Here is a 23,964-nt window from a genome sequence, read left to right as displayed (position 1 = left end):
ATTTTCTGGAATGGTATGTGTCAGGTAATGACAGGACTTTACATCTTTTCATTTGGAGGCAGTTGTGTAAAAGATCAGCAGAAGCCTTCACACTGCTATTAGAGGAGAAGACCTGTTGTGTGGACATTTATTAATGACAAAGGCAGCGGGAACAATGACAACATGGCATAGCTTGTAGTTGGACCTTCAGCATGTGTTCTAGTCAGGGAACCATAGCCCTAGGTGTGGTGTGTGTGGCTCATGTTACATGGCGTAACACGGCCTATATTTAGATGCTGACTAATAACAGGAAAAGGGCTGAGGCTTTCAGGTAGCTATTAAGCAAATGTAACCAATGACACATGTACATGTGTGCACCTGACGCTTCCTCATGAACCTTCTAGTGTTCTGATGACCTAAAAAGCCAAAGAAAGAAAATAAAAGCACAGTGTATTTTTTAGATGTTTATATGGGAACTCGTTAACATGTTTGGCATCCTGCTACAGACCCTCCACTGCTTTGTACACACAGATATAGTAAAACGTATGCCGACTCTGCTACTAGCGACGAATTGCCAGCCGCAGGGTCACAAAAACAGGCTGCTTGTGTTTCCAGATGGAATCGCAAGATGTTGCTCTGTCGCTGGCCTGAACACTGCTGAATCTCAATCGTGAAATCTATGAGCGACATCATGCTGCCTCAGCTATGGAGGGAGCAGTTCCATAGGGAGAAACAGGCAGCCTCCTAGTGATTCTACCGCTGCCGATTTTGGCAAATTGTCAGCAACCGTAAATCCCCCTTGTGTCAGTGGCCTTAGGCCTCATGCACACTGGGCATTTAGACCCAGTGCTTGGAACTCTGGCGTTTAGGTGTGGGTGGGAGGCACAGGTGCACTGTCCAGCCCCACTGCCTGTTAAACTCTAGGAGAGACTGAAAGCTACTGTGGCCGGACAGCTGAATGATGCATTAAATGGTACTTACATTTAGGCTCGGTTCACACTGGAACCCGCTGCGGGTCACACAGGAGCGCTGTGCGTCCCTGTTCCCTGTTTCAGGGACTAACCAGGGCTGAATCTATGGCTGAATTCGGCCCTGAAATGGAGCCAAAGGCGCTCCGCAGCCGCAACGGAGATATGTGAACCGACTCCATAGGGAGCCAGTCATACTCTCCTTCTATGCAAATTATATGCGGAGAAACCCTCATCTAATTCACATAGGTGTGAACCCGGCCTAAAGCGGAGTTCCACTCACTTTTACAAGGTAGTCTTAAACTAAAGACCACCCCGCCACCACTTGTTTTTGGATATCCTGGGCTTTTTTACAGCGGAAACGCGGGGGGACGCAGTTCCGGCACCTCCAGCACTGAATGTATGTAATGGCAAGGAGTGCTGGGTTGTGCTACAGTGTCTATTGATGCTGGCTGCTGGTGGATCTATTGTTGCTGGAGGGGATCTATTTCTGCAGAAGTGTTGCTGGTGGGGGGTTCTATTGTTGCTGGGGTGGGTCTTATGTTGCTGGGGGGTCAGTTGTCACTGGGAGAGATACACTGTTGAGGGAGCAGTCTATTATAGCTGGCTGCTAGAGGGTCTATTGTTGCTGTGGGTATTTTGTTGTAGGTGGTCCATTGTTGCAGGGGGGGGATCTATTGTTGCTGGTGGGTCTATTGTTGTTGGCTGTGGGGGGTCTATTTTACTACTTTTCTTGTTATCAATAACAAATTCCATGCAAATTACTTAGTACCACAAATGTTACTTGGTTCTGTATTCTCTAAAACGGGCAGTTCTGTGAGGTGGGTAGGGGGTGGAACCAAGGACTGGTGCTCAGAGGTAGGTAGGGACAAAGACAATGGGTAACTCCCAAAGGGGGGAGTTCCTGCACCATTTCTCTGAGAAAAAAAAGCCCTGTGGATATCTATATATCTATATATATCTATATATATCTATAGATATATCTATAGATATATATAGATATATATATATATATTTCTTTCCTACCTTTTTAGAAGTACAAAGTGTACTTCAATCCTAGCCCGGCAGCGGCAAAGTACGTAAATTTTCTCTTCTGCTCCTCCTTCTCCCCCACTGCCTTCTGGGACCTGTATGTGTCCCAGAAGAAGAGGTGGCCATTCATAAAGTGCCCCGCGACTCGCACATGCGCAGTAGGAAACCGGCTTTGAAGCCTGAAGGCTCCACTGCCGGTTTCCCTTAGTTGTAATGGCGGCGCCTGCACTTGACCTGATGCACGAATCGGCCTCGGGGGGCTGACATAGCGGGTTCCCTGGACAGGTAAGTGTCCTTATTAAAAGTCAGCAGCTACAGTACTTGTAGCTGCTGACTTTTAAAAAATACTTTTTTGCGGCTGGAACTCCGCTTTAAGCCTAGGTTCACATTGATGTGATTTGGCATGCAATTTGACATGTCAACTCCCATGCCAAATCAGCAGCTATTGCCGGAATTAGCACTGTCCGAATAGGTGCAACGCCAACTTTGCAGCGCCGCACCGATTCCCAAAAGTATTTCCTGTACTACTTTTGGCAACTTCGGGGCAATTTCAATAGACATCTGTGCAGGAACCGTGTACAGATGTCTCTGAAATCGCCTCCGAAGTTGGACTGACATGCGGGTATGAAATCGTGCGAGTTCAGCGGAACTCACACAATTTCAACCCCGCAGCAGTGTGAACCTGGGTTTAGGGGCATCCCTGGCATGTGCCCAGAGATGAATGTTTGGAATGCAGTATTCATTTTGATGTTGAATTTCCATTTACTTTTTAGTCTTTTGACTAAAATGCCATTTTAGTTGTAGTTATATTTTAGTTATCTGAATTGTTTTAGTTTTAATTGTATTTTGGGTGATTAAAATAGTGTTTAGTCAGTCAATGAAAATATTTTTGTAAAAGAAATTAAAGCCTAAAACTAACTACCGTATTTTTCGCTCCATAAGATGCACCTGACCATAAGACGCACCTAGGTTTTAGAAGAGAAAACAAGAAAAAAAAATATTCTGAACAAAATGGTGTACCAAAATATTTACCAGTGCCCATGAAATGCAGCCTGACCAGTGCTAATTAAATGTAGCCTGACCTGTGCCATACAATGCAGCCTGAGCCTGACATGTGCCATACAATGCAGCCTGAGCCTGACCTGTGCCATACAATGCAGCCTGAGCCTGACCTGTGTCATACAATGCAACCTGAGCCTGACCTGTGTCATACAATGCAGCCTGAGCCTGACCTGTGTCATACAATGCAGCCTAAGCCTGACCTGTGACATACAATGCAGCCTAAGCCTGACCTGTGACATACAATGCAGCCTGAGCCTCACCTGTGTCATACAATGCAGCCTGAGCCTCACCTGTGTCATACAATGCAGCCTGAGCCTGACCTGTGTCATACAATGCAGCCTGACCTGTGTCATACAATGCAGCCTGAGCCTGACCTGTGTCATACAATGCAGTTTGACCTGTGTCATACAATGCAGCCTGAGCCTAACCTGTGTCATACAATGCAGCCTGAGCCTGACCTGTGACATACAATGCAGCCTGACCTGTGTCATACAATGCAGCCTGAGCCTGACCTGTGTCATACAATGCAGTTTGACCTGTGTCATACAATGCAGCCTGAGCCTAACCTGTGTCATACAATGCAGCCTGAGCCTGACCTGTGACATACAATGCAGCCTGAGCCTGACCTGTGTCATACAATGCAGCCTGAGCCTGACCTGTGACATACAATGCAGCCTGACCTGTGTCATACAATGCAGCCTGAGCCTGATTTGTGTCATACAATGCAGCCTGAGCCTGACCTGTGTCATACAATGCAGCCTGAGCCTGACCTGTGTCATACAATGCAGCCTGAGCCTGACCTGTGACATACAATGCAGCCTGACCTGTGTCATACAATGCAGCCTGAGCCTGACCTGTGACATACAATGCAGCCTGACCTGTGTCATACAATGCAGCCTGAGCCTGACCTGTGTCATACAATGCAGCCTGACCTGTGTCATACAATGCAGCCTGACCTGTGTCATTCAATGCAGCCTGAGCCTGACCTGTGTCATTCAATGCAGCCTGACCTGTGTCATTCAATGCAGCCTGACCTGTGTCATTCAATGCAGCCTGACCTGTGTCATTCAATGCAGCCTGACCTGTGTCATACAATGCAGCCTGACCTGTGTCATACAATGCAGCCTGACCTGTGTCATACAATGCAGCCTGACCTGTGTCATACAATGCAGTTTGACCTGTGTCATACAATGCAGCCTGAGCCTAACCTGTGTCATACAATGCAGCCTGAGCCTGACCTGTGACATACAATGCAGCCTGACCTGTGTCATACAATGCAGCCTGAGCCTGACCTGTGTCATACAATGCAGTTTGACCTGTGTCATACAATGCAGCCTGAGCCTAACCTGTGTCATACAATGCAGCCTGAGCCTGACCTGTGACATACAATGCAGCCTGACTTGTGTCATACAATGCAGCCTGAGCCTGACCTGTGTCATACAATGCAGCCTGAGCCTGACCTGTGTCATACAATGCAGCCTGAGCCTGTCCTGTGTCATACAATGCAGCCTGAGCCTGACCTGTGTCATACAATGCAGCCTGAGCCTGACCTGTGTCATACAATGCAGCCTGAGCCTGACCTGTGACATACAATGCAGCCTGACCTGTGTCATACAATGCAGCCTGAGCCTGACCTGTGTCATACAATGCAGCCTGAGCCTGACCTGTGTCATACAATGCAGCCTGAGCCTGACCTGTGTCATACAATGCAGCCTGAGCCTGACCTGTGTCATACAATGCAGCCTGAGCCTGACCTGTGTCATACAATGCAGCCTGAGCCTGACCTGTGACATACAATGCAGCCTGGCCTGTGTCATACAATGCAGCCTGAGCCTGACCTGTGACATACAATGCAGCCTGACCTGTGTCATACAATGCAGCCTGAGCCTGACCTGTGTCATACAATGCAGCCTGACCTGTGTCATACAATGCAGCCTGACCTGTGTCATTCAATGCAGCCTGAGCCTGACCTGTGTCATTCAATGCAGCCTGACCTATGTCATACAATGCAGTCTGACCTGTGTCATTCAATGCAGCCTGAGCCTGACCTGTGTCATTCAATGCAGCCTGAGCCTGACCTGTGTCATTCAATGCAGCCTGAGCCTGACCTGTGTCCTTCAATGCAGCCTGACCTATGTCATACAATGCAGCCTGAGCCTGACCTGTGTCATACAATGCAGCCTGAGCCTGACCTGTGTCATACAATGCAGCCTGAGCCTGACCTGTGTCATACAATGCAGCCTGACTTGTGTCATACAATGCAGCCTGACTTGTGTCATACAATGCAGCCTGAGCCTGACCTGTGTCATACAATGCAGCCTGACCTGTGTCATACAATGCAGCCTGAGCCTGACCTGTGTCATACAATGCAGCCTGACCTGTGTCATACAATGCAGCCTGACCTGTGTCATACAATGCAGCCTGACCTGTGTCATACAATGCAGCCTGAGCCTGACCTGTGTCATACAATGCAGCCTGACCTGTGTCATACAATGCAGCCTGAGCCTGACCTGTGTCATACAATGCAGTTTGACCTGTGTCATACAATGCAGCCTGACCTGTGTCATACAATGCAGCCTGAGCCTGACCTGTGTCATACAATGCAGCCTGAGCCTGACCTGTGCCATACAATGCAGCCTGAGCCTGACCTGTGTCATACAATGCAGCCTGAGCCTGACCTGTGTCATACAATGCAGCCTGAGCCTGACCTGTGTCATACAATGCAGCCTGACTTGTGTCATACAATGCAGCCTGAGCCTGACCTGTGTCATACAATGCAGCCTGACCTGTGTCATACAATGCAGCCTGAGCCTGACCTGTGTCATACAATGCAGTTTGACCTGTGTCATACAATGCAGCCTGACCTGTGTCATACAATGCAGCCTGACCTGTGTCATACAATGCAGCCTGAGCCTGAACTGTGTCATACAATGCAGCCTGACCTGTGACATACAATGCAGCCTGAGCCTGACCTGTGTCATACAATGCAGCCTGACCTGTGACATACAATGCAGCCTGAGCCTGACCTGTGTCATACAATGCAGCCTTACCTGTGCCTGGCGAGGACGTCATCACATGCGACAGAGTAGCTTGAGCCAGCACCGCAGCCGCACTCCATTCGGCCTGCTCTGTCTTCTGTCTGTGACTGGCAAAGCCGAGTTACAGGTGATAGGCTCAGGGTGACAGGATTGCCGGCGCTTGCGGGAGACAGCCGCCTGGTATTCTAACATAGTGACGGTGGCGGTGGCGGGCGGTCCTGGTCAGTATTCGCTCCATAAGATGCACAGGCATTTCCCCCCATTTTTTGGGGGGAAAAAAGTAAGTCTTATGGAATGAAAAATATGGTACCTCTAAATCTACTGGCAGCCACATTCAAAGACTAATCTATCTAGCCCTGTAAAGCAAAAATCACTATACATACCTTTTCTGCACCCGATCTGGTCCAGTCCCAGGCTGAGCTGCCAGCGGCGGCTTCTCTGCGTAGGCGTGTGCAGGAGAGGCAGCCAACAATCGAAGCCCCATAGTAAGTCTATGGGTGAAGTCACTTCTCAGCCGTTGTTAGCTGTCTCTTCCACGCAGCATCTGGAGACCGGATCGGCTGGAGAAAAGGTATGTATAGCGATTTTTGCTTTACAGAGTTAGATTAGGTTAGTCTTAGATTGCGGCTAGCAGCAGATTTAGAGATAGTTAGTTTTAGGCTGAACTTCCAATTTAACACTGCCTACCAGTGTTGCCAACCGTCAGTATTTTTACTGGCAGCCAGTAAAAAACAGGCAAATTTGTCTTGGCAGGAAATGTCAGTAAAAGGAAAAAGTTTCCAGTAAAAAATATGGCTGTGATGTTCGGCTCGGTCCAGAGCCAGCCGATACCATCCGAGTGCCTACTACAGTTCGGGCAGCTCTGGTGGAGGCGGTGTCCGAGCGTGTCGTGTGATGTGCAAGGGAGCCAAGAAGAGCGGCCAGAGCCTCGTGTGTTGGTCTGCAGGACAGGAGCAGGGCAGGTCGGGAGCTTGACTGTCAGTGCTGTTTAGACTGGAGTGGACTGAAGGGACCAAGAGTCAACTTCATGTGTGTGCGTGTGCCTTCCTATTTTAATTCATAACTAATTTCTTGCCCTCCTGAGTCCTGTCCCTGAGCTACTTACGATATCGAAAATAAAATAAGAAATATGTTTTTTGCCCTAATATCTACCTTAAATCACATTGCTAATTGCATATTGTACTTGTTTGTAGCCTAAATACTAAAATTTGCACTTAAAACTTTAATTTTGTAATTTTTGGAAATGCCAGTAAAAACTTGGCCGTGCCAGGAAATTTTGGGTGTCGTGTCAGTAAATTTCAATCTGGTAGGTTGGCTGCCTACAACCATATTCAATGCAAGCAATTATGACATGGTGGTGAGGGCTTTTAGGGGTTAAATCAGGCAGTAGGGAGGTGACATATTGCATCCTCACAACCTGTCAAATGTCCTCTGGAAGGTGATGCCCCACAGATCACTCATCAGAGGGCAACACTTTTGTAAACAATCCCTAAGACAGTTCATACACATTTCTATTGTGTTCTTAGCCGGTTGCCTACACTTTAAAAAGCAAATTTAAAATTTGCTTTGCAGACAAGTTAGTTTTCATGGTGCTTCATTGCTCATAAATCAGCATTACTATTACTCCTCAGTCTGTAAATATTACAACACATCTAGAATACTGAACAGTTTCAAATAAGAGACATTCGTTCATCTGGCAAGCAAGAGTGGAAACTGTGAGCTGTTAGCTAAAAACTGCACAAGGGAGTCTCCAAACCTTGTAATATTTCCCATAAACCCTGGAAACCAGCATGATGATAGGGAATCCCAGAAAGGTCAACAGCGAGAGCTGCCATGACAGGCTGAACATGAAGACTATCACTCCCACCGATTTCACCACACTGCGCAGGAAGACATTAACATTTTCAGAGATCACATCACTAACGATTGTTGTGTCAGAGGTCAGACGAGAGATGATGTCACCTGCAAGTCAGGAACAAAAAGATCACGAGTTATTACACTGCCTTTGTAATCACAGGGTGTCGTTTTTCAGACAGCAAATATAATGCTTAGCCAATAGACATGATGACTGGAGACCTCTATTCTTACTATATAAAACCCAGAAACAGGACTACAAAAATTTCCTTTTATGCTACTCTCTTCTGGTTGCCTGTTCTCATTTTAATCCAGCGGCTTTAAGGTCTAATACACACGGGCAGAAAAAAACGCCACTTTTAAAGGCATTTTAGCTCATAAGTATGTAAATGCAAATAAACGCATGTAAATGCATTCTAATAGCTAAACTAAATTAATAGTTTAGCCAATAGAATTAGTTTACACCTACATACGCTTTTAAAAGCCATACTACACACACATGCCTGACCAGGGGGTCCTGCGTGACTCCGAAACGTTGCACCTTTCTTGTGTTGTGATCATGCAATAAACTACCCATTTGGACGCTACTTTGTGCTGATCCTTGGTGTGCTGGCAAATATCTACGTTGTAAAAGCCATACTAAACGCAAGTAATTACACACCAAAACAAGCATTTTTATGCTGTATTTTTCTGGCAGAAAGATCAAGTTTACATAGGAGTATTCAAATATGGCTGTGTGCATGAAGTCTAATGCCCCGTACACACGGTCGGATTTTCCGATGGAAAATGTCCGATCGGAGCGTGTTGTCGGAAATTCCGACCGTGTGTGGGCTCCATCGGACATTTTCCATCGGATTTTCCGACACACAAAGTTGGAGAGCAGGAGATAAAATTTTCCGACAACAAAATCCGTTGTCGGAAATTCCGATCGTGTGTACACAAATCCGACGGACAAAGTGCCACGCATGCTCAGAATAAATAAAGAGATGAAAGCTATTGGCCACTGCCCCGTTTATAGTCCCGACGTACGTGTTTTACGTCACCGCATATAGAGCGATCGGATTTTCCAAAAACTTTGTGTGACCGTGTGTATGCAAGACAAGTTTGAGCCAACATCCGTCGGAAAAAATCCTAGGATTTTGTTGTCGGAATGTCCGAACAAAGTCCGACCGTGTGTACGGGGCATAATACTTTCTATGTCGCTGATCTGAACAATCAGGAGTTCAGACTTCACTGAAAAAAATGGCATCATATCTGATGTTTCAACACCACATAGAATCCCTTGTGAGGTAAGTTCTGAGCTAGTTACCGTTGGCAGCATCTGTAAACTATAGCACCTGGCTTCACTCAATGGCAAGTGTTGGATATGTGTTAAAAGAGAAGTATGAGAATGTGTTTTTTTTGTTTTTTTTTTTTTTTAATCATACTTACCTATCTGGATGCAGCATGGGTTTGATGCATTTGTCCCCGGCCGGCTCTAATACTGAGAATCGAGCGATCAAATAGCACCGATCTCTCGGTTCTCAGTGCTCCCTGAGCAGAAAGCTGATTACTGTCAGTTGCTGGGTCTCTGCTCTGCCCCCCCCCTCCCCCTGTGCTCACTGGAGCGCTGGGCTGTGAAGGAGGAGGCAGGAGCGTCTGGCTCAGGCTCTCAGAGGCTCACTGAGAGGCTGAGCCAGGCGTCAGTCCAGGCATGTGGGTGATACCCGACCATATGGTCGCGATCTTTCCCAAGGCTGGACCAGCTTTGTGACATCAACCAACAGCGGCCTTCAGCCCGCTGTCAGCTGAAAACAGGTCACAGGAGTGCAAAACCAACTACAATCCTTTGATCCACACAAACGAGCTTTGGATGTACTTCTCCTTTAAGATGAGGCACAGAGATCTTGGAGGAATGTAGAATTCAGCTTTGCTCACATAGGAGATCAGCATGTGTAAGAACAGTATTACAGGAGGCATCAGAGAGAAAAAAAAACACTCCTTCCTGTGCAGAATATACAAGTGTTTAGAAACGCACAGGCGCTAGTACAGTATATCACTGTAGCACCATCTATAGTTCGGAGTGCATAGTAAGTGTTGTTGCACTCCCAACAGCAAGCCTGTAAGTAAGCAAAAGGACTGGCAATTTTGCAAGGGAATTTACACTCTCCAGTGGAATTTTTCCTTAGCTTAGAGAATGTAGTGAAAATTCACTTTGCAAAGAATATTCAATCACATGTAAGGAAAATAAAAATAAGAAAATTCTATTTTTGCTTGCACATTATTGGATGATGGAAGTCAGTAGAGCTTCACTTCATTTACTTTACAAGGACAAAATTCCCTTGCAAAGTAAACAGCCTGTAAATCAACCCCAAGGGCTGAAAAGTTATTAAACTAGAACAGAAGGAAGTCAGAAATAACAGCCCACAATTTCCATGTTGTATGTTTTCTCAGGGATGCTCCGAATATCTGTTAAAAATGGGCACTAATATACACTGCTCAAAAAAATTAAAGGAACACTTTTTAATCAGAGTATAGCATCAAGTCAATTAAACTCCTGGGATATTGATCTGGTCAGCAGAGGGGTTATTAATCAGTTTCAGCTGCTTTGGTGTTAATGAAATTAACAGGTGCACTAGATGAGCAACAATGAGATAACCTCCAAAACAGGAAAGGTTTTACAGTTGGAGGCCACTGACATTTTTTTACCCTATTCTTTATCTCTATCTTTTCTGACTGTTTTTCACTAGCTTTGCATTCGGCTAGGGTCAGTGTTACTACTGGTAGCATGAGCCAAAACCTGGACCCTATAGAGGTTGCACAGGAAGTCCAACTCCTCAAGGATGGCACATCAATACGTGCCATTGCCAAAAGGTTTGCTGTGTCTCTTAGCACAGTCTCAAGAGCATGGAGGAGATACCTGGAGAAAGGCAGTTACTCTAGAAGAGCTGGACAGGGCCGTAGAAGGTGCTTAACCCATCAGCAGGACCGGTATCTGCTCCTTTGTGCAGGGAGGAACAGGATGAGCACTGCCAGAGCCCTACAAAATGACCTCCAACAGGCCACTGGTGTGAATGTCTCTGACCAAACAATCAGAAACAGACTTCATGAGTAGGGATGAGCTTCGAGTTTGAGTCGAACTCATGTTCAACTCGAACATCGGCTGTTTGCGAGTTCACTGAACAGTGAACAATTTGGGGTGTTTCGCGGCAAATTCGAAAGCTGCGGAACACCCTTTAAAAGTCTATGGGAGAAATCAAAAGTGCTAATTTTAAAGGCTTATATGCATGGTATTGTCATAAAAAGTGTTTGGGGACCTGGGTCCTGCCCCAGGGGACATGTCTCAATGCAAAAAAAGTTTTAAAAACGTCCGTTTTTACGGGAGCAGCGATTTTAATAATGCTTAAAGTCAAACAATAAAAGTGTAATATTCCTTTAAATTTCGTGGGGGGTGTCTTTAGTATGCCTGTAAAGTGGCGCATGTTTCCCGTGTTTAGAACAGTCTGACAGCAAAATGACATTTCAAAAGGAAAAAAAGTCATTTAAAACTACTCGCGGCTATTAATGTGTTGCCGGTCCGACAATACACATAAAAGTTCATTGATTAAAAACTGCATGGGATTTCCCCACAGGGGAAGCTCGAACCAAAATGAAAAAAAAAACTGGCGTGGGGGTCCCCCTAAATTCCATACCAGGCCCTTCAGGTCTGGTATGGATATTAAGGGGAGCCCCGCACCAAAATTTTAAAAAAAAATGACGTAGGGGGTCCCCCTCAAAATTCATACCAGACCATTCAGGTCTGGTATGGATTTTAAGGGGAACCCCGCACCAAAATTTTAAAAAAAATTGGCGTGGGGTCCCCCAAAAATCCATACCAGACCCTTATCCGAGCACGCAACCTGGCAGGCCGCAGGAAAAGAGGGGGGGCCCCTCCTGAACCGTACCAGGCCACATGCCCTCAACATTGGCAAGGTGCTTTGGGGTAGCCCACCAAAGCACCATGTCCCCTTGTTGATGAGGACAAGGGCCTCATCCCCACAACCCTTGGCCGGTGGTTGTGGGGGTCTGCGGGCGGGGGGCTTATCGGAATCTGGAAGCCCCCTTTAACAAGGGGACCCCCAGATCCCGCCTCCCCTGTGTGAAATGGTAAGGGGGTACAAAAGTACCCCAACCATTTCACAAAAAAACTGTAAAAAATGTTAAAAATGACAAGAGACAGTTTTTGACAATTCCTTTATTTAAAGTCTTCTTTTTTCCATCTTCTTTCTTCTATCTTCCTTCGGTTTCTTCCTCTATCTTCTTCTTCCTCCGATCCTCTGCTTCTTTCTCCGGTGTTCTTGTCCGGCATCTCCCTCTGCGGCATCTTCTTCTCTTTATCTTCTTATCTTCACCTTCTTTTCGGGCCGCTCCGCATCCATGATTAGAAAGGCTCCCGCTGTGTGAGGCTTCTCTCTTCATCTCCTTCTCTTCATCTCCTTCTCTTCATCTCCTTCTCTTCATCTTCTTTTCGGGCCGCTCCGCATCCATGATGGCATGGAGGGAGGCTCCCGCTGTGTGACGCTTCTCCTCTTCTGACTGCTCTTAAATAGCGGAGGGCGGGGCCACTCTGTGACCCCGCCCCATCTGACGCACGGGGACTTGACGGGGACTTCCCTGTGGCATTCCCCGTGATGTCAGAGGGGCGGGTAACCCCCTCTGACATCACGGGGAATGCCACAGGGAAGTCCCCATCAAGTCCCCATGCGTCAGAGGGGGCGGGGTCACTGGGCGGCTCCGCCCCCCGTTATTTAAGAACCATCAGAGTAGGAGAAGCGTCACACAGCGGGAGCCTCCCTCCATGCCATCATGGATGCGGAGCGGCCCGAAAAGAAGATGAAGACAAGAAGATGAAGAGAAGAAGATAAAGAGAAAAAGATGAAGAGAGAATCGTCACACAGCGGGAGCCTTCCATCCAATCATGGATGCGGAGCGGCCCGAAAAAAAGATGAAGATAAGAAGATGAAGAGAAGAAGATGCCGCGGAGGGAGATGCTGGACGAGGACACCGGAGAAAGAAGCAGAGGATCGGAGGAAGAAGAAGATGGAGGAAGAAACCGAAGGAAGATAGAAGAAAGAAGATAGAAGATGGAAAAAAGAAGACTTTAAATAAAGGAATTGTCAAAAACTGTCTCTTGTCATTTTTGACAGTTTTTTTGTGAAATGGTAGGGGTACTTTTGTACCCCCTTACCATTTCACACAGGGGGGGGCCGGGATCTGGGGTCCCCTTGTTAATGGGGACAAGGTGCTTTGGTGGACTACCCCAAAGCACCCTCCCAATGTTGAGGGCATGTGGCCTGGTACGGTTCAGGAGGGGGGGCGCTCTCTCGCCCCCCCTCTTTTCCTGCAGCCTGCCAGGTTGCGTGCTCGGATAAGGGTCTGGTATGGATTTTTGGGGGGACCCCACACCAATTTTTTTTTTTAATTTTGGTGCGGGTTTCCCCTTAAAATCCATACCAGACCTGAAGGGTCTGGTATGAATTTTGAGGGGGACCCCTACGTCATTTTTTAAAAAAATTTTGGCGCAGGGTTCCCCTTAATATCCATACCAGACCTGAAGGGCCTGGTATGGAATTTAGGGAGACCCCCAGGCCAGTTTTTTTTTTTATTTTGGTTCGGGGTTGCCCTGTGGGGAATTCCCATGCCGTTTTTATCAATGAACTTTTATCTGTATTGTCGGACCGGCAATTCATTAATAGCCAAGAGTAGTTTTAAATGACTTTTTTCCTTTTGAAATGTCATATTGCTGTCAGACTGTTCTAAACACGGGAAACATGCGCTCCTTTACAGGCATACTATAGACACCCCCCAGGTACGAAATTTAAAGGAATATTACACTTTTATTGTTTGACTTTAAGCATTATTAAAATCACTGCTCCCGAAAAAATGGCCATTTTTAAAACTTTTTTTTGCATTGATACATGTCCCCTGGGGCAGGACCCGGGTCCCCAAACCCTTTTTAGGACAATACCATGCAAATTAGCCTTTAAAATGAACACTTTTGATTTCGAACGTTTGGGTCCCATAGACTTCAATGGGGTTCTAACGTTCGTGCGAACCGAACCAGGGGTGTTCGGCTCATCCCTATTCATGATGGTGGCCATGAAGGCTTAACGTCCTCTAGTGAGCCCTGTGCTCACTGCCCGGCACTGTGGAGCTGGATTGGCATTTGCCATCGAACACCAGAATTGGCAGGTCCTCCACTGGTGCCCTGTTCTTTTAGCAGATGAGGGCAGGTTCACTGTGAGCACATGTGACAGATGTGAAAGGGTCTGGAGAAGGCGTAAAGAATGTTATGTTGCCTGTAACATCGTTCAGCATGACCAGTTTGGTGGTGGGTCAGTGATGGTCTGGGGAGATATATCCATGGGAGGAACGCACAAACATCTACAGGCTAGTCAATGGCACCCTGACTGCCATTTGGAGTCGGGATGAATTGCTTGGACCTATTGTCACACCCTATGTGGCGAGAGTATGCAGCCAGTTCCTGGAGGATGAAGAAATTGATACCATTGAGTGGCCACCACCCTCGCCTGACCTAAATCCAATAGAAAACCTCTGGTACAATATGTTTTGGTCCATTCGACGCCGCCAGGTTGCACCTCAGTCTGTTCAGGAGCTCAGTGATGCCCTGGTCCAGACCTGGGAGGAAATACCCCAGGAGCATGCCCCGACGTTATCAGGCATGTATACAAGCACGTGGGGGGCCATACAAACTACTGTGTACCATTTTGAGTTGCTGCAATGAAATTTCAGCAAAATAGACTAGCTTGCTGCATCATTTTTTTCACTTTGATTTTTGGTGGGGGGGGGGTCTTTGAATTCTGCCCCCTGTAGGTCGATAGTTTTTATTTCAATCAAATGATGTGGCATCCTTGCATTCCCAACACATTACCCAGTTCATATCCGTATGGATACAGCATATCTTTCCCCATTGAAATCTGATGTGTTTTAAAAGTGTTCCTTTAATTTTTTTGAGCGGTGTAGTAGGCTCACCATAGATACTTGTACACATTAATCAAAAAGGGATATCTAGGAACTATGGACAAATTTACACAAGCGGTGTCATACGTTGACAGAGCTAGATGTGTTCTTTATTGATTTTACATACAACTGCCCTGCTTTCTGCTAATACTTTTTTGTTGATAGAAGATAAAAGAGTCTGATTGTATGACCTAGCTGATAAGTAGTCCTGTGCAATCACACCTTTACTGGAGATAATGTGATGCCTAAAAAAAACTTTTAGATATGCTACCACTGTGACTTATAACCTTGGCAAACCAAGAACAGGCTGGTGCTTTCTTTAGTTGGTTGAACAACATCTACAGTACAGGGCAACTGTATGTACCTCTCTGCTACCATCTAGTGAAAAACCTCTGCTACAAAAAAAAAAAATTCTGTCTGTTGACTATGGCAGGCCAAACATACATTTTTTTTTTCTTTTGTTCAATCAACGTGGTTGAACGAAAAAAAATGTGCTGATTCCCCCATGCACACATTCGAGGTGGATTGGGGAATCACTCCTGCTATGCTATTGTGTTCTCATGGCAGGGAGCCTTCCCTGTCGTCAGAACAAAATGATCAGTGTTGCCGGCTATAGCTGATTATTCAGAAAGAAAACGGCAGGGTGGGTGTAGGTCGATCGATAAATGGTACTGGACCAATGTAACCATGTAATAATTTCCATACCTAAACTTCAGCTTTAAATTTAAAGTGTCAAGGCAAAATAAAAGCAAAAAAACAAAAACATTTTTTTGTACATGTCTGCATAACTTTCCTGTAAGGGTGCTTTTGATTGGCTGACTGTTGGTGCCAAATTCCCATCCCCCTTCTTCTTGGATAGGGCAACGACCCACTGCTATAGCTAAAAGCCTCCACCGATTTGTGTTCAACTCCTTGTTATTGATTTTCTCATGACATCCCTGGCCATTAGCCTTTATATCGGTAGCGGTCTCCCCGACTTCCAAAGGCCAAATGGCCAGGGAGAACTGACATTCCTCCTCAGGGTGCAGGTTACTAAGCATAGTAGGTGTGGTGCAGGATGAAAAGATTGGGTGACAGTCACTTTTTGTAAAAATGAACAGAGAGAAAGAGTTTTTATTTATCTTAACAGGAACGTTGGGGAGAGGGGGTTTAGGGCACAGGACACCCTTGGGCAAATGCAATAGCAATTAAGGCAAACTCTGCAGACAAAAATAGAACTAGACAGACAGCAATATAGAAAGAGGGCCTTTAAGCTGAATGCAGCAATCTGTATCTTGTAGCAACCGCTGTCTCCTATAGCAACTGAACGCTCAACAGTCAATATTGATCTGCACACGTAACTCGCAGTATCCCGTTCTGGATCTTCTCTCATATTTCACACTATCCCACTGTAGATCTTCACACTGAGCTCCCAATCTCTCTCACTAGACTTCCAAGAGCCCAGCTGCTGCTGGATCCCCTAAACTCTTCCACAGCTAACCCACTGTACACTTCTCAAGCTTCACCCACGCTACCCGCTGGGTCCCTGACTTGATTATGCTGAAGCTTTCCCACTTCTTCACTATCCCCGGCTAGTGTAAAAGGCTGCTCTGGCACTTCTTCAGACTTCATAGATTGGCCTCTGATAACAGGAGTGTTTGTCCCTTGGTGGCAACTGCTTCTCCTTTACCTCTGACCTTGATCCTCACTTGCCTCTGACAACAGGAGTGGTCGTCTCTTATGGCAACTGCTTCTCCTTCACCTCTGGCAACATTTGGTTCCCCATCCGACTGAACCTTGGCAACTTGGTTAGGCTCCTGACCTGAAGCTCCAACCCCGTGCTGCTCCACACAGTCCTAGATAGGTCTCAGACAGCCTAGTAGCCAGGTGCTCCAGGTTGGCCTCAGGTTTCTGGCTTAGCAACCGGGAGCGATACAACACATGTCCACCCAGACAGCAGTCCGGGTGGCACAGAACCCCAATCACCTGACTCCTCCAGAATAAATAGGCTCTCCCAGTAGGCCTTGGGGCCAAAGAGACTTCTACCAATTGGCTGGGACAACCTATCCAATCCTAACCCAAATTCACTATGCCCCTGTCATTCTAATGCCACAGGCGGCAATGCCACCTAGTGACAGAAGAGAGAGGTGTACCAGATTCAGGTTTAGGGCAAAAGTCAGTGGATCATCCTACCAATTAGCCAGGCTAGTTACCACCTAGCACAACTAGATTTATTAGCAGCCCTGTTTAGGACCAGGGTGCTACATATTCATAAAAAAGGAATGGCCACACAAAAGTTATAGTTTCCGCACTTTACTGTTGATCTTCAAAGATTGCAACTACACATCACATCAATATACTGACAGGTGTTTTCAGCAGACATTGCCGTGCACAAAAGTGGACAAGCTGTAGTAGTCTTTTGTGAAAGCAGAACATTGCACATCACTCATATGTCATCTTCTCTTAGCACCTCCTCTCTTCTCTCCTTGGGAGAACCATCTCCCTCTATATCTGTAGCATTCTGCTCTATTCACACCAAGCTTCACAAGGTGAAGCATCTTGTTCTGTCAGAGATTAACAAGGTGCCTTGTGTAGTATACCAGTCTATCTCACTATGTCAAGAGAACAACATATTGACCGCACTCCAAAGTGTAGAAGATAATAATGTAGCTCTATTCCAAGTTAAAACATCAAGGTAACAACGATACAGACATGGACACAGCAGAGATTGACGCATTTCACAAATCAAGTTTGCTTAACCTCCCTGGCGGTATTCCCGAGTGTGGCTCAGGGTGAATTTTCAGTACCAAAAGCGGTAACCCCGAGCCACACTCGGGATCGCATCGCAGGATCCAGGTACAGTTACTTACCTTGTCCCAAGGATCCTGCGATGTCTCCCCGCTGTGTGTGCGAGCCGTGTTTCCGCTTGATGTATCACAGTGCCGGGCTCTGTTCCCTTGAAGCGTTGCGAAGCACGGGGGCGGAGCACGGCGCCAAATTCAAAAAGTGAAACACACACAATACATACAGTACACTTTAATCTTACAGATTACATTACTGTATCAAATAATTTTACATCCCTTGTGTCCCTAGTGGTTTGTCCAGTGCCCTGCATCCAGTTTTATATTATAAATACTGTTCTTTCTGCCTGGAAACTGGAGATTGTCTATAGAAACCAAAACCGTCCCTTTACATCAAAAGCGGTTTTAGACCAGCTAGAAAACAGCGATAATAAATTAGAATCACTTGCAGAATTGAGCGATAGTGATTTGTGGGGAAATCCGTCATCAAACACTGAAAGTAATGACAGCGACAATTCTGCAACTGAGCAAATTTCAGTGTTTTTGATTTGATTACATTATAGAATAATTGTTATTATTATTATAAGTATTATTTGTTATAATTATTTATAGTTATTTATTATATTATAATTCATGATTTCGTTTTTCAAACTTTATCATACCCAGGATGTCTACTAGACTCTTGTTTGGACAGATTTAGGTGTGTTATTCCTAAGAATTACAGGCCTACAATATAAAACGCCAGATTTCCATGCAAAACATTGTACTGCTTTGAGCATCAAATATCTGAAATAATCACTAATCATTACTGGAATATATTATAAATAAATAACGAAAAACAATCGACAAAAAACAAACAAAAGAAGGCTATGCAAGCACATAAGGACTAAGGTGTAATAGAGTAAAATTGCAGCGCACGACACCGAGGGGAGTCCCGACAAATGGTATTTTGTCACCTCAACCTTCATAATAATGTGTGACATCCCACTCATGTAAGTACTTACATCAGAGAGCACTAAGACCCTTTTCATACTGGAGGTGATTTTCAAGCACTACAGCGCTAAAAATAGCGCCTGCATAGCGCCTGAAAAAAGCCTCAGCTGCAAACTCAGTGTGAAAGCCCGAGTGCTTTCACACTGGGGAGCTGCACTGTCAGGGAATCACAAAAAGTCCTGCAAGCAGCTTCTTTGCAGCAGTGGAGGAGCGGTGGATACACTGCTCCTGTCCATTGAAAACAATGGGGCAGCACTGCTATACCGCCGGCAAAACGCCACTGCAGCAGCGTTTTGCGGGCGGATTTAACACTTTTTCGGCTGCTAGTGGGGGTTATTACCACCCCGCTAGCGGCCGAATGGCGCAGCTAAAACGACGGTAAAGCGCTTTACCGCCGGCGCCCGGGCGCTTTCAGTGTGAAAGCACTCTTAGGCTGGCCTAAAAGGTCTTTTGCATCCTGCTCCCAGTTCTCATAGACCATGTTTTGAGTCAGGACGACTACAGCTGGCTATTCTGGGTGTTATACTATCTCATCCAGGTCTTCTGCCCTGTGCAGGGCCTTTGCAGTAGCTACATCTGCATGGCTGTGGAGTGTTTGACTCCCATGCCCTGTCTCACTAGGCTCCTCCCTCCTGGCATATATATGGACACTAGCTCCACCCAATTTGGAAAGGCTCTGTCTAAAAAGGAACCTGCCACCCAATAACTTAATTCCCTATTGCCACACTACTTTGGGACTGAGCCACCTAGTGGCAGGCTAGCTAACTGCACCTGCTTACACTCACATTTCTCCATGTTTAATCTCGTTAAACATACTGTACAGATACAGTACAGATAAATAACTGTTCACGCAATAGAGATAGAGGGTGCTCCTACCTTCCTCTTTAAAATGGCAATACAGCTCTGAATTTCTAGGCATCTGATGGATTGCAAAGAACACAGATGTCACCTCATCTCCCCCTACCGGCCCCCCCTCCACTCCCTTCCCCCAGCTCTATAACCCCTCCTTCTGTACAGGGAGAAAGCACAAAAAGTTATCAGCTCACAAAATTTCTGGCAAAATCACTTGCAAAATTGCACTTATCAAATAAAAAAAAAACAAAAAAAAACCAACACTTTCAATGGTATGTTTACCAGACCAAAAAGGGAGCAAATAAGAGAAGTTCATTGTTATGCCGCGTACACACGAGCGGACTTTCCGGTCCGCCGGACAATCCGATCGTGTGTAGGCTTCGGCTGACTTTTTTTCCCCAAAAGTCCGCCGGACCTAGATTTGAAACATGTTTTTAAATCTTTCCGTCGGACTCAGTTCCTGACGGAAAGTCCGTTCGTCTGTATGCTGGTCCGATGGAAAGCCCACTCGTCTGTATGCTGGTCCGACGGACCAGATACGACGCAAGGGCAGGGTATTGCATATCGCTGCAATAAGAAAAACAAATTTTCCTATTGCGGCGAGTGCGGGGCATACAAGGCCCTTGGGTCTGGTATGGATTATAAAGGGAACCCCCTACGCCGAAAAAACGGCGTGGCTAGAAAATTGGAATAAAGGGTTACACTCCTGGTTTGGGAGGTGCAATTTACTCAAAATGAGTATACTCCCAAAATTTCTATACCTCTTCCAGGCCCTACCAATTAAGATACCTCCCATTTATTTCAAACAAGTACAAACCCTTTTCACCCGTTTTGTTTGGGCTCATAAAAAGCCTCGCATCCCAAGATCTCAACTATCTACACCAAAGCATTATGGCGGCCTAGCGCTACCAGACGTAAGGAAGTATTATCAAGCTACTCACTTAGGTAGAGTTCTTGATTGGTGCCGCCATAGGGACTCTAAGTTATGGGCACGAATAGAACAACACCAAACCATTATACCTCTACGATCTGCAATATGGTGTAGTGACTCCATCCCTGCAGAATTGAAATCCCATCCCATCATTGGAAACACCATAAGACAGTGCAGTCAAGCTACCTTACACACCTCTCTAACTACCAAAACATCACCTTTAACCCCGATTCTAGGTAACCCCAAGTTCCTCTCCTCTACGCAATTTCAGCTCTTGAGAAGATCCAATTGTGTTTTAGCGTCACAATTTGTGCAACAAAATAAATGTCCCTCCATCTCAGAACTAATGGACCCTGTAGGTCCGTCTAAACTTCTATTTTGGGATGCAGCACGCATTCACCATTTTCTCCAGACCTTCCCAAACCCTCAAAGTTACACCAGGCCTTTGACCACGTTTGAAGAGTTTTGTAAAGACACAGCCATTGCCACAGACCCTATCCAAGATGTACAGCCTATTGAACACTCCACCCCAACCACCCAGATTACCATGCATTATGAAGTGGGAAACAGACCTCCAACGCACTTTTACAACAGTCCAGAAACAAAACATGATTAGTCTCCCCCTTAAGTCCTCAATATGCACTAAAGTCCAAGAGACGAATTATAAGATCTTGACAAGGTGGTACCTAACACAAAGTCGATTACATGTCATTTTTCCTGACACTTCAAAGTATTGCTGGCGTTGTCACCAGGAAGAGGGAATGCTTCTACACATGTTTTGGTCATGTTCTATGTTGACAACTTTCTGGACTGCAGTTCGTACCATTTCCCAAAAATTCACTGACTTTCAAATCCCGAATGACCCGGCATTTTTTCTACTCCACATTTCTTCCATACCAATCAAAACCTATAAGAAATCTCTACTGAGACATTTAACAAATGCAGCCAAATCCTGTATTCCCATGCTGTAGAAACAGCAATCCCCACCAACCACAGCAATGTGGTTGAGAAAGGTAGAAGACATGAATAAAATGGAAGACTTGATAATGACAGCTCAGGATAGACAGGAAACCTATCGGAAAACATGGACTCATTGTAATATATTCAAATATTCGGAAGGGGTAAATCCCTCCTTAGGAACTAAAACCCTACCATTTCATATTGATCATCAACCTACAGCAATCGTCGTACACAAGGATTTACACATCTGAACGCCTAATCCCCCCCCCCTTTTTTGCCCCCCCCCCCCCCCCCGTTTTTACCACCCCCTTCTTTGTTTCTTCTTCTTACTTCTTTTCCCCCCCTATCTATTACTTTCTCTCCTATCTCTTTTTTCTCTTCTCTGGTGGCTGCCTCCTGACTAGGGTATTTACACTCTCATATGATAATGGGACAATAAATTAAGAGAAACAAAGATACCCATATATATATTTGAAGATATGATAATGCTACATGCCTTGATGTATTACATGTACTACTATAATGCAATGTCGGGAGGCTGCGACCCCCTCTGTTACATACCACTGTGGTATGTTGTGGGCTTTGCCCTTGTTTTTTCTATTGAAAACTAATAAAATATATATTTTGAAAAAAAAAAAAAAAAAACGGCGTGGGGGTCCCCCCTAAAATCCATGCCAGACTCCGATCCGAGCAAACAGCCCGGCCGGTCAGGAAAGGGGGTGGGGCCCCCCCAAAGCACCTTGTCCCCATGTTGATGAGGACAAGGGCCTCTTCCCGACAACCCTGGCCGTTGGTTGTCGGGGTTTGCGGGCGGGGGGCTTATAGGAATCCGGGAGCCCCCTATAATAAGAGGGCCCCCAGATCCCGGCCCCCCACCCTATGTGAATGAGTATGGGGTACATGGTACCCCTACCCATTTACCTAGGGAAAAAGTGTCAATAATAAAACACACTACACAGGTTTTTAACCACTTACCAACCGGCCCATAGCCGAATGACGGCTGCAGGGCGGTTGGATAACTCTGGGTGGACGTACTATGACGTCCTCCCAGAATTCCCCTCCCGCGCGCCCCCTGGGACGCGCACCCGAACACATCCGTGACCGCCGGGTCCAGGGGACCCGGCGCATCACGGATCCCGGTAAATGGCCGCTGATCGCGACCGTTTACCATGTGATCGAGCCGTCAAATGACGGTGCGATCACATGTAAACAGACCGGCGTCATCTGATGACGCCGGTTCCTCTCCTCCCCTCCTGTGTACCGATCGGTACACAGTGAGCGGGGAGGGGGATGGATGGATGTCTGCAGCGCTGTGAGCTGGATGTGTAGTGCCCACAGCGCTGCACAGAGACATCCATCCATCCATGCTCAGCCATCCCTCACTACTAATGCTGTGCAATACTCTGCAATACCCCCACAATACTCTGCAATACCCCCACAATACTCTGCAATGCTGTGCAATACTCTGCAATACCCCCACAATACTCTGCAATACCCCCACAATACTCTGCAATGCTGTGCAATACTCTGCAATACCCCACAATACTCTGCAATACCCCCACAATACTCTGCAATACCCCCACAATACTCTGCAATGCTGTGCAATACTCTGCAATGCCCCCACAATACTCTGCAATGCTGTGCAATACTCTGCAATGCTGTGCAATACTCTGCAATGCCCCCACAATACTCTGCAATGCTGTGCAATACTCTGCAATGCCCCCACAATACTCTGCAATGCTGTGCAATACTCTGCAATGCCCCCACAATACTCTGCAATGCCCCCACAATACTCTGCAATGCCCCCACAATACTCTGCAATGCTGTGCAATACTCTGCAATGCCCCCACAATACTCTGCAATGCTGTGCAATACTCTGCAATGCCACCACAATACTCTGCAATGCCCCCACCATACTCTGCCATGCCCCGCCATACCCCGCCATACCCCGCAATACCCCGCCATACTCCGCCATACCCCACCATACCCTGCCATGCTGAGCTATGCTCAGCTGTACTCGCCCTCTGTATGTGGCCAGGCTGTGGAAGTCTCACACATGGGGTATCGCCGTACTCAGGAGGAGCAGGAGAATCTATTTTGGGGTGTCATTTTTGGTATGTACATGTTATGTGGTAGAAATATTGTATAAATGGACAACTTTGTGTTAAAAAAAAAAAAAGCGTTTTAACCACTTCCCGCCCGCCGGCCGTCATACAACGTCCTTGACTTTGTACGGAGATATCTGAATGATGGTTGCAGCTACAGGCATCATTCAGATATCAGCTTTTTCAGCCGGCGATTCCCTACACCATGAGAACGATCATAGCAGCTGTTCCACTGCTTGATCGTTCTTACGGGAGGCGAGAGGGGACGTCCCCCCTTCCCGCCGCCTTGCGGTGCTTCTACCGACTCACCGCTACGATCGAAGCCAGGATCTTTTTTTTTTTTTTTTTTTTTAATTTCAGGCTTCCCAGCCTAGAGGTGAGATGTGGGGTCTTATTGACCCCATATCTCAC

General features: G+C 46.3%; 1 protein-coding gene across 1 annotated transcript in view; it reads right to left on the bottom strand.

Annotated features, from left to right (window-relative positions):
* The window catches only part of ABCB9 (ATP binding cassette subfamily B member 9), a 109,629-nt gene that overhangs the window by 48,815 nt on the left and 36,850 nt on the right, over positions 1–23,964 (bottom strand). Inside the window, exon 5 of the mRNA XM_073627445.1 lies at positions 7,836–8,041. Within this exon, the coding sequence (XP_073483546.1) occupies positions 7,836–8,041 (206 nt within the window). The remainder of the gene's footprint in view (positions 1–7,835; positions 8,042–23,964) is intronic.

The sequence above is a fragment of the Aquarana catesbeiana genome, linkage group LG01, assembly GCF_042186555.1.
Source record: "Aquarana catesbeiana isolate 2022-GZ linkage group LG01, ASM4218655v1, whole genome shotgun sequence".
Classification (NCBI taxonomy): Eukaryota; Metazoa; Chordata; class Amphibia; order Anura; family Ranidae; genus Aquarana; species Aquarana catesbeiana.
The sequence above is the reverse complement of the archived record's forward strand: the minus strand, read 5'-3'. Positions and strand labels throughout refer to the sequence as shown.